We start from the raw sequence: 11,640 nt of genomic DNA, 5'->3' as shown, positions 1-11,640 counted from the left end.
CAGCCCGTCCTCCTGCTCCAGGCTCCCTGATCGGCCCCGGGGGGCCACCGTGAGGTCCTGGTCCACCACCAGCTGGTCCAGGAAGTTGATGTACCTGAGCGCCAGGCGCAGGATCTCATTCTTGCTGAGCTTCCTGTCGGGGGGGTGCGTGGGGATGAGACGCCGCAGCTCAGTGAACGCTCCGTTAACGTTCTGCTGCCGCCAGCGCTCCCTACCGTTGGTGGAGATCCGACGGATGCCACGCGGACGAGAACCTGAGGGGGCAGCAGAGAGAGGAGAGGGGTGAGGACCGTCGTACAGAACACATGAAGAAGAAAAGGCTGGACAGGAAGTACAGACTGCTTCTGTAGATGAGTGACGTCCATAGCCGGTCTTAACATAGAGGCATAGGTAGGCGGTTGCTTGGGGCCCCTCCACCAGCGGTCGTAGGGGGGGGCCCCCACCAACCTCCAAAAAAAAAAAAAAAAAGGAGAAATAAGAAATGTATCAACATGAACACCTCAAACGTGGTAATCAATATCAATATGTAATTCATTCTTTAGAAAAACGTTTAAGTATTAGTTAAAATGTCAAATTCATGGGTATCTGTCTCACATACACCCCCTACTTTCACAATGAAATGGACTAGTCCGTGACGGACTCCAGTCCAATTTGTGGCGGTAATGCACCGTTTGCCAACCGCCAATAAACCACACAGAAGGAGAAGAAGAAGAAGAAGTAAACAAACAGACACGGAGTGAAAGCTAAAATGAAACGAAACTACCCGAGCGGTTCGAATAAACGGAAAAAGAAAAAAGACGCGGAGAAATATACAGCAAAGCTGCCAAAGCTGCCAAATTACTTTACCACTGCCGTTACCGGGGATACCGTCAACAACGTCCAAAGTGTTGCTGCAACAGCAGCAGCAGCAGCTAACGTTAGCTGTGAAGTGTCTAACGTTGACACAGACAAGGTGGAGGAGTTGTCCAGTGATGGCCATTTTGACAGTGATGATGACGATGATGATGATATTGATTTAAACAAATAAATAAACAGTGCTGGTTAACCTGGAATTTTTGCAAAGACAGTTGTTTTCTTATTCTCCATCATGGGTGACTATTAGCTTGTGTAGTACACTTTGTGTTCTTCGTTCTCTGTCTTCATTTTGGAGTAAAGAAGTGTATACAGGGTTTAGGGCCCCCATACATACCTTCGCCTTGGGCCCCCAAATTGCTAAATCCGGCACTGGTGATGTCTACACGCTGTTAAATTAGTGGTTTTCTCTATGGAGTCTGGTCTGTGCACCAGAGACTGTTTGAGTCTAATGACTCATGAACTGATTGGACAGCTGTCATGTGGAGTCCAGCCAATCAGAGCGCAGGTTGCTGCTCTGTAGGTTGGTCTTTATATTATTAATTTAAATATTCTGAATATTTCTGTTGACACTCACATGACGTGATCATCTGACAGAAACTACGAATGTGTGACAACCAGGAAAGAAAACATTTACATTCTTTATTCATAATTTAAAGACAGAATAAGAATAAGTTTAAATATTAATTATAATTATACACTTAAAAATCAAACTAATGAGTTTTTGGCTCCTGCAGCCTCCAAACAGTTTGTAGTTTTATAAACAGGTGAGATGATTTAAAGGCGTCGTACCGTCACTGAGGCTCAGCTCACATGGAGACGATCTGTGTTTCATCATGAGGCATCGATCTGGATCACTGCACACACACACACACACACACACACACACACACACACACACACACACACACACACACACACACACAGCTGATATAATAACTGTAATAAATGTGACGTCTTCACAGACTGAAAATCTTTTATTGATTTTATTTGTGACTTCCTGGTCAGAGAGGAGCGTGATTGGTTCTCCTGCTCAGTGACACATATATTTAATCAAATAAACAACATTAAGACAGACTGCAGCAACACACACTCCACCAGGACACTAGTTTAGCTATTGATCCACTAAAAGGTGAAAAATCGATGTGAATATTATTGATCACAGCCAATCAGTGACTTCAATATTAATAAAACCAATAAAATATGAAATATGAAATGAAATCCATCATTAAACATATTAATGTCTGTTTTAAAGAATAAATCTCTGCAGCCACTTTAAATCTGTGTCCTGGTGATCAGAGAGTGCTGACAGGTAACAACATCACAGGAAGTTCATCCTTCAGCTCATACTCTGTTATTTCCGGTCTCTCTTACCTGTCCGAGGTGTTCAGGTGCATCATGTCTCGTGCGGGACTGTCCTGGTTCGGTTCAGCGTCTCCGGGGCAGCAGACAGGAGGACGGTCCGGAGCTGCAGTGTCCGCTGCGCGTCCCGCCGCCGCTTTATACCGAGCCGCGCGTCGTGAGGCGTCGTTTCCATGGAGACCCATTAATTACGACACGCCCATTAAAGCCAGATGGGGGGGGGGGGGGGGGGGGCTGCACCCCGGGGACCTGCAGGGCCCCAGACCCCCGCGGGAGTCGTGTTTTCCGGCGTCTCCTCCTCCGTCACGACCCGACACCCCCACCACACACACACACACACACCACACATACACACACACATACACACACACACACCACACATACACACACACACACACACACACACACACACCACACATACACACACACACACACACACACACACACCACACATACACACACACACACCACACACACACACACACATACACACACACACCACACACACACCACACACACACACACACACACACCACACACACACACACACACACACACACATACACACACACACACACACACACACACACCACACATACACACACACACACACACACACACACACCACACATACACACACACACACACACCACACATACACACACACATACACACACACACACACACACACACACACACACACACACACCACACACACACACACACACACACCACACACACACACACACACACACACATACACACACACACACACACACACACACACACACACACACACATACACACACACACACACACACACACACACACACACATACACACACACACACACACATACACACACACACACACACACACACACACACTAACTGTCGATGTGTTTGTGTATAAAACATTTTATATATAATTATAATTACATAGTTATAAACTAGTCAGCAGTGACGTCATTAAGCTGCAACATTAAAGTGATGAACACATTAATACATCAATAACACCAGCAACGGTGTGTGTGTGTGTGTGTGTGTGTGTGTGTGTGTGTGTGTGTGTGTGTGTGTGTGTGTATGTGTGTGTGTGTGTGTTATCTGATCTGTGAGATCTTCAGCTGTAACCAGTTCGATCACCAGTGGAGGAGAGTAACTAAGTACATTTACTCAGTAACTCTACCTTTTACTTCTACTTTACTTGAGTATTTACATTTTCTGCTCCTTTATTCTTCTACTCAGCTACTTTTAACAGATTACTTTAGTTACTAGTTACTTTACAGATTACATGCTGCATCATTTTTAAATTAATAGATTTTCTCATCAATTGGATAAAAACTAATTGTGACGATCAGCTGACTCAGTTTATACATGTAATATATGGATCAGTTACTTTTCTTTAAGTACATTTAATCAGAGTTGTATAAAGTACCCAACAGTCATACTCGAGTAAAAGTAAAGATCTGGTGTTTAAGTATTACTTTGGTAAAAGCGAGTGGATCATATGAACAGTACTCGAGTAAAAGTCTTAAAGTATCTGATGTTAAAGTATCAAAAGTACGTTGGCTCTGATGAAGCATGTAATCTGTAAAGTAAATAGTAACTAAAGTGATCAAATAATGTAGTGGAGTAAAAGTATAAAGTATCAGAAAATGGAAATACTCAAGTGAAGTACGAGTACTTCAAAACTTTACCTAAATACAGTACTATGTACTTAGTTACATCCCATCACTGTATGTATCAATAAATCTAATCTTTCTCTCTGAGAGGTTGTGAAGTACAAGTACACACAGCAGAAAACAGAAAGACTCAAATAAAGTACAAGTATGTAAAAACATCTAATACTTGAGTAAATGTACTTAGTTACTTTCCTTCACTGGTCATGCAGCTGGTTAGCCTCAGATCAGATAAACAGCCGACAGAGGTGGGAACTGAGGGTGAGGCATCGTCACACACACACACACACACACACACACACACACACACACACACACACACACACACACACGCACACACACACACACGCACACGCACACGCACACACACGCACGCACACACACTCAGCTCTCTCTAATTGAAACACGCCCCCTCTCTCCTCGGGGACCTGTTGCTGTTGTTGTCGTCTCTCTCGGGGCCGTCTGATTGGCTGAGATGTTTATCAGTCATCAGCTCCACGCCCACTCATCATTGGCTTGTTACAGTGACAGGCCCCGCCCCCTCCTGACCTCATCACCCTGCTGTCAGTGTTCATGTGTGATATGATCCTGACAGAGTGCACTGTGGGAAAATAGCCCGCTGACTCTCACACAGGACGATGAAGAGGAGGAAGAGGAAGATGATCAGTGAGACACAGAACAAATATTGATCTGATCAATAAACTAAATGAACTGATTAATAAACTGTCAGGAGAAAAAGATGTAACAATCGATCAGCTGATATGATGCTTGAACTGATCCAACCATTGAACCAGTACAAATCACCAGACTCCCTTAACAAATGTGGTGATTTTAAGAGTTGTTGAGTTAAAACAAACTTTATAACGTAGTGAAACTCTGTCTCTGACAGATTCTGAATCAGTGTCTCCTTCTTGTAAATTCAGCATTAAATGAAAACAGTAAGTTGTGTGTTTCCTTGTAAAAAGTGTCAGTTTGTGGCAGCATGGCTGCACCAGCCTGTCTGCTTCTGTGTCTAAAGTGCTAAAGTCTGACCTGCCAACATTTAGCAGCTGTTTGAACACACTGTTTACACTGATTTCACCATTTACACTCAATTTATGAAAGAAGAAACATTTTATTGATCTAAACATGTCACATTTTACAGATACACTAAACAGTAACCAGTATAGGCGACTTCTTTGTCCCCAGACTCCCTTAACAAATGTGTCAGTTTAGTGAGTTGTTGAGTTGGAGACACTTTATAAACTGTGTGAAACTCTGTCTCTGACTGATTCTGACTTATTTGTTCCTTCTTGTAAATTCAGCAAATGTTCTACATGAACTTCTTTCTGTCTTTGAGTAGAAACATGGAGTCTGTTTGTCTCAGTGATGGACGGGTTTGTCTCATACAGAGCAGGAAGTGACATCACATCACAGGTCACTCGCATCAGGTACAGAACCGAGGTGAAGTTAGTTTTCTGTTGGATGTTGGACAGACAGTCAGTCCGGAGACACTCAGCGTCTCTCCCTCAGGTTGACCCGGTGTTGGCAGCAGCAGGACGGTCCGCTGCCTCCCCGAACCTCCTGAATGTGTTTTGTTAATGAATGTTAGAGAGTAAACCTTCAGATCAGACAAACATCAACGTTTCTCCAGTTCAGCAGGAATATTACGTTTCTATAAAACGTCATGACGTTGAGTCAACATTCAAACCAATCAGCTGTTAGATCAGGTGACTGCCAGGTGTTTCCCGTCATGCCACGGGTCCTGCAGCCGCCTCGATCCCGTCAGACTGTTGCCTACGTGTGCATGACGTCAGAGGACGTTGGGATCAAGTCGAACACAAATCTACCCAGCATGCATTGTGCGCCGATCACCGCTGATCGTTTCTGCGCAGGACCGACTCATCTGGACCGAGCCTCATGTCAGCTGAGAGGTGACGGACTGAGAGCTGATCACTGGGATCGATCCGTCAGGAGGAGCAGGGACGGCAGGTGAACAGGCTCAGTGTTCACAGTGAAGTGGCGCCTCCTGCTGGTCGACTCACAGCATCACGTTAATGAGGTCATCACAGCAGGTCGCTGATGAAGCTCAACTTAAAGACACTAATTATATATTTATATTTATATTATAATAATAATTTGAGATATTTCTCAACATAATTCAATCTTTGTATTAAAGAATGATCCGAAAAAAGTCTTTAACAATCAGACGCTTCACTAAAAATATCACAGACGCTGAAACATGTCAAAGAAAATGTGGAGTAAAGTTTTATTGTGTCAATAAAAGAGAAACTGTTGAATGTATAAATGTGTTCAATGAAACTATTCACATTAAACGTGAACGTTAACGATGAAGAGTCTCAAAATACAGAATCACCTCCAGACAGGAAACATCTCAGCATGTGAAGAGTGAAGTGACTAATAATCATTCTTATTCATGCTGTCTGGGCTTTAATGGTTTATAATTAGGTCTCTGGTGTTCTGGTCCAGCTCAGCTGTCATTAAAGGAACAGTTCACCCACAAATGTAAATTCACTCATTAAATAACGTAAAGATCAGATCAGGTTGATCTCTGTGATCACAGCAGACGAGCTGCATGGAGACATCTGATGTTTAAATCATCTCCAGCTGGAGGAGATGATGGCTGAGCCTGACTTTATATCATCAGGAGGAGATGATGGCTGAGCCTGACTTTATATCATCAGGAGGAGATGATGACTGAGCCTGACTTTATATCATCAGGAGGAGATGATGGCTGAGCCTGACTTTATATCATCAGGAGGAGACGATGGCTGAGCCTGACTTTATATCATCAGGAGGAGACGATGGCTGAGCCTGACTTTATATCATCAGGAGGAGACGATGGCTGAGCCTGACTTTATATCATCAGGAGGAGACGATGACTGAGCCTGACTTTATATCATCAGGAGGAGATGATGGCTGAGCCTGACTTTATATCATCAGGAGGAGATGATGGCTGAGCCTGACTTTATATCATCAGGAGGAGACGATGGCTGAGCCTGACTTTATATCATCAGGAGGAGACGATGGCTGAGCCTGACTTTATATCATCAGGAGGAGATGATGACTGAGCCTGACTTTATATCATCAGGAGGAGATGATGGCTGAGCCTGACTTTATATCATCAGGAGGAGATGATGGCTGAGCCTGACTTTATATCATCAGGAGGAGACGATGACTGGATGTTTTGGTGAACTGTTCCTTTAACTGTCCTTATTCAGTACGACCCTCCGCAGGTCCATCGAGCCGTAAATAGATTAAAAAACAACTTAAAGGAAAGTTCTGGTTTCTTTCAGTTTTGGCATATTGAACTATAAATGTGACACTTTGAGAACTTTAACACAAAAACTGTTTCCCAACATTCAGACTGCTGAGTCCTGATCAGCTGTTCGTCAGCCTGCAGTAGTTAAAGCACGAAGGTGGAGCAGAACAGCTCCGCATGAAACAAACTAGATCAAGAAAAAATCTTAGAAAATGACTCTTTCAAACAAAAACAATAATAATAATAATAATAATAATAATAATAATGAACAAAGGAGGAAAATTTGGCCTCATGATTCTCCACAAACTCTACAATACCACCTTAAAAAAATAAATGATCTTCCTGCTCGGGTTCCTCGAGCAGCTTTGGCGTTTGTCTCAAAAACTATTTGGTCCACTTTTATCTTCCTGCAGTCGTCACCGGTCGGTCCTCTCCGATCAATAATCAATATCAGCCGACATCCACAGACGTGTGATCCATCAGGAGGAGATGACGCTGCAGACGAGGACGACTCATCTGAACAGAGACACAGATAACACTGATCAGATCAATCAGCAGATCATTACTTCCATCAGGAACAACCTGAGAACAAAGTTCTGGACGCTGCGGCGCCGACTCAGTTAAAGGAACATTTCACCTTTTTTAATATCTGTTCCTAATACTGGATCTGATCCGTTCAGTTCAGCCGGATGTGGAAGAGCAGAACCAGCAGAATGCCCCTTTAAGGCTTCACAGAGCTTAATCAGGATCTGCAGTTTATAGTTTATTATTTTAAACACATGAATGAGTTGAAACTGATGGATTTCATAGGACGGGTTCTACTGAGCAGCTCCAAAAGTCCAACAACGAGTGACGACTTCAACATCTGTCAACTCTTCTTCACTTCAGCAGCACAGAGCTGAAGTTTGTCGTGTTCACTTGTTGTCTGACATCACAGCAGACTAAACTTATTTTACATTAAAGTGTTTTCATTTGAAACTCTGTACTTTTTCATAGAATTATGTTTTTAAATTACATTTTAAAACATGTCTGGGATTCCTCCACGTACCACCAGAGGGAGCTCATGTGGCACCAGAGGTGCCGGACCGGTCTGAGAGTCAGAACCTCGTCTATGAGCGCTTTGAAAAGCTCATCAGAGAGAAACACTCACTCTTCTCCTCAGTAACTTCAGTTTGTCTCAGTGATGGACTGCTGTCGCACCTTCAGGACTTTGACCCGATGCTTTACAGAGCAGGTCAGGAGTTTGGTTGTAACGTTTAAAATACAAATCCAGTTTTTATTTACACTCTGACAGAGAAATGCTGAAATTAAGGTTGTAAAGAGAAGATATTCTCATTTAGAGAACTGAGACACTTGAATGAACAAGTTAGAAACAGACAAACAGACGTCAGATCGTCTCCATCTTTCACAGCCTCACCGGACTCCATCAGCTCGTGTGTGTCTCGCGTCAGGAACACGTTAAAAACGTTTCCACGTCTGAACCGCAACTTTCAGTTTAGTCCAAGTTTCCAGAGAAAATAAGTTCAGTCAGATTCAGAACAGAAGGAGCCCACACACACTTCCTGTTGTTCACTTCTAACAGCCGTCAGCAGCCAGTCTGTCTGCACACATCTGGACTGAGTCATTTATAAGAGTCTGTGTGACTCTGCCTTCATTAAAGATGGACGTCTGAACAACAGTATTCACAGTGGAAAGATTCAGATAAATACACACAAATGTTGTTTTCCTTTACTAACTCGTTAATTTGTCTTATGAGTCTAATGATCACTGTCACCATTCATCAATTAATCGATCGATTGCGTCTTTAATCTGTTTCTTTTGTCCAGAACACAAAGAATCTTCATTTACTGTCAGAAGTGACAGAGAGAAGCAGTAAATCCTCACATTTACCAGCTGGAACCAGACGATCTCCATCACATAATTAATCGAGTCTCAAAATAGTCGGCCATTAATTTTCTTTTGGTTGACTAATCGATTGATCGATTGATCGATTGTTGCAGCTCCAGTTGTGAGCCCTTTGTCACCCAGACTGGGAATCAGTTCTGTGCTGGTTTCTGTGCAGTCAGACGGTTCTAGTTTTAAGCGTCCAGTTCTGAAGACATCTGTAATAAAAGCCTGACTGAGAAGTAACTCAGCTGCTGGTTAATGCGCAGCAGTCTGTTGTTGTCTGACCTGCGGAGGCTGCGAGCTTCGTACAGCGTGTCGTCCTCGTCGCTCTCCACGCCGTCCATCTCCACAGAGTCGTCGTAGTTTGACAACAGACCGTACTTCTTCTTCTTCTGGCTGGGCCTCTTCAGCCTGCCGACAGGACGCAACAATAAATGGTCAACAGAACCGAGTACAAATCACCATGATGGATCACATGAACAACTGCTGATAAGAGACTACGTTAAATTGAGAGATTTATGAATGGGGTTTGGTGTGACAGCTGTCCACATTCAGGACAATGTCAAAGAAGACCGTTATGATGGTGTTGTTAGTTTTGTGTGAGAACAGATCGACTGATAGAACTGAACTGTTTTTGATTACATTTGAGAAATCTTTATAGATAAATAAAATAAATAAAACCATTGTTTCAGGGGCTCAAATGTTGCCATGAATGTGAACTTGAATGTGATTAGCACTATCAGGTGGATGCAGAACTAAAGAGTGAATCCAGCAGCTTTAGAAAAATCACATGACTCACATTTTACACAGTGTGTACTGTTGCTAATAGGAGAGAAAGCATTAAACTGCAGGAATTTAAATGGAGTCTGGTGTGATATCTGTCCACATGCAGGAGACTGGCAGGTAGGAAATGCTGTTACTGAGGTAACACTGCAGTCGTAGTCACTGCACAGCTCACATTAGGAAGCAGCAACATAGTATTGTATAACCACTAAACAAATGTTTCCATCAATTCATTAAGTAAACGTATCGGGAGAGGCTGGTTGGTGTACGCAGGTGACGAACTGAAGAGTGGGTGCTAAAAATATACAAAACTGCATAAATACCATTTTATAGCATGTATGCCTCTGCTGGTGAGAGAGGAAGTATTAAATTGCTGACTTTATGAATGTAGTGTGGTGACGAGATCATAAAAATAATACATTTATAAATGGAGTTTCGTGTAAAATATTTTTTTTATATTAATTTGATGATTTATCAGTTTGACAAACAAATCAACACCCTGCCCATTTACCTGTATGTGGACAGATGCCACACCAAACTCCATTCATAAGTCTGTGATTAATACTTTTTCTCTTATCAGCAGCTCGACTGAATCTGTGACATGAATGAAAGTGTTTTTCTACAGCTGGAGGAGACGCAGCTGGGATCTGAGCTGACATTTATACAGTCAGACAGAGAAGAGGAAAATAAAACAGACATATTATTACAATTTATTTTGATGATGTGTTATCTTTATATTCTGTCACTGACAGTACTGAATGAATGACATGATAACAGGTAGAAAGTTCTCACCACAGAGCGCTGATGCAGAGGCTGAGACCTCGAACTGTAGGTGAAGCATTTCAAAATAAATTCTGTGATTGAGATTTAAGCCGAATTGAAGATTAGCAACTAAAATCATACATCAGCACATAAATCACCGTTTACAACACATATAATTCTGCCGATGCTACAGGAAGCGTTAAATTGCTCCATTCATGAATTAGGTCTGGTGTGACGTAGTAATGTATCATTATTTTTGGATTAATCTAATAATGTATCACTTTGTATTTTAGTCGTTTTGTCCAACCTGTGACAACAATTAACATTTTTAACAATGTTACAGCCTGCTGTTCCCTGTATGAGCACGGACATTAAACCAAACTCCAGTGATAAATCTGGTGATTTCCGCTTCTGTTATCATCAGTTCCCTGTGCAGTGTGAGTCATGTGTTGCTCTACAGCAGGAGGACGAACTCTTCACTTCGGCTCGTCTCAGAACATCTGGATTAATTCTGGACGACAGAAAAATGAGATACTGAAGAAACAGATGTTTCACTTTGTGTTCACAGCGTGTTCGCTGGACACACAGTGTGTCACTGATTTGCTCCTTATGTGAATGGAGTTTGGTGGAAGTGTGGTGAGTTCTCACCGAACAGCTCGGATCAGGAAGTAGAGGACTCCGATCATGGTGACACCGATGAGCACGTACAGGGCCCTCTGGATCATCGAGCCGTCCAGAACTCCTCCGGGACTCTTCCCGCCGCTCTGGGTCGAGTTTGCCCCGCTAGAGTTCGTCACGGCGGGTCTGGGCACCGCGGTGCTGCCGGCGGCGGTGTCGGTCGCTTGGTCCGCCAGGGACACGAAGAGCCAGCAGGTCGGAACCAGAACCAGCGACAGAACTCTGTGGAAAGTCATTTTAACACCACAGAAGAAGAGTCGAGTGAAAAGACAGAACGCGGAGTTTGAGCCCAACTCTTCTTCTCTGGTGACAGAAAGTAAACCCGAACCAGGAAGTCCACATCCGCCTACTGCTGACGTCACTGAGGTTATGGGCT

At 43.2% G+C, this 11,640-nt stretch overlaps 2 protein-coding genes across 2 annotated transcripts in view; both read right to left on the bottom strand.

Annotated features, from left to right (window-relative positions):
• LOC141005400 (T-cell acute lymphocytic leukemia protein 1 homolog) overlaps positions 1–2,433 on the bottom strand; it is a 2,810-nt gene extending 377 nt beyond the window's left edge. Inside the window, exons 1-3 of the mRNA XM_073477245.1 lie at positions 2,227–2,433; positions 1,645–1,709; positions 1–254 (exon numbers count right to left, since the gene is read on the bottom strand). The exon at positions 1–254 is cut by the window's left edge and continues 377 nt beyond it. Coding sequence (XP_073333346.1) covers positions 1–254; positions 1,645–1,709; positions 2,227–2,399 — 492 coding nt within the window. The 5' untranslated portion in view covers positions 2,400–2,433. The remainder of the gene's footprint in view (positions 255–1,644; positions 1,710–2,226) is intronic.
• Positions 2,434–6,126: 3,693 nt separating this feature from the next.
• On the bottom strand, positions 6,127–11,576 carry fam174c (family with sequence similarity 174 member C). The gene is made up of 3 exons (XM_073477240.1): positions 11,235–11,576; positions 9,327–9,452; positions 6,127–7,670 (listed from the first exon to the last, which is right to left on the bottom strand). Exons 1-3 carry the CDS (start codon positions 11,498–11,500, stop codon positions 7,667–7,669), a joined length of 396 nt encoding a protein of 131 aa, XP_073333341.1. The 5' UTR covers positions 11,501–11,576; the 3' UTR covers positions 6,127–7,666.
• Positions 11,577–11,640: the final 64 nt, after the last annotated feature.

Source organism: Pagrus major, chromosome 11, assembly GCF_040436345.1.
Source record: "Pagrus major chromosome 11, Pma_NU_1.0".
Lineage (NCBI taxonomy): Eukaryota > Metazoa > Chordata > Actinopteri > Spariformes > Sparidae > Pagrus > Pagrus major.
This window is presented reverse-complemented; position numbering and strand designations above follow the sequence as displayed.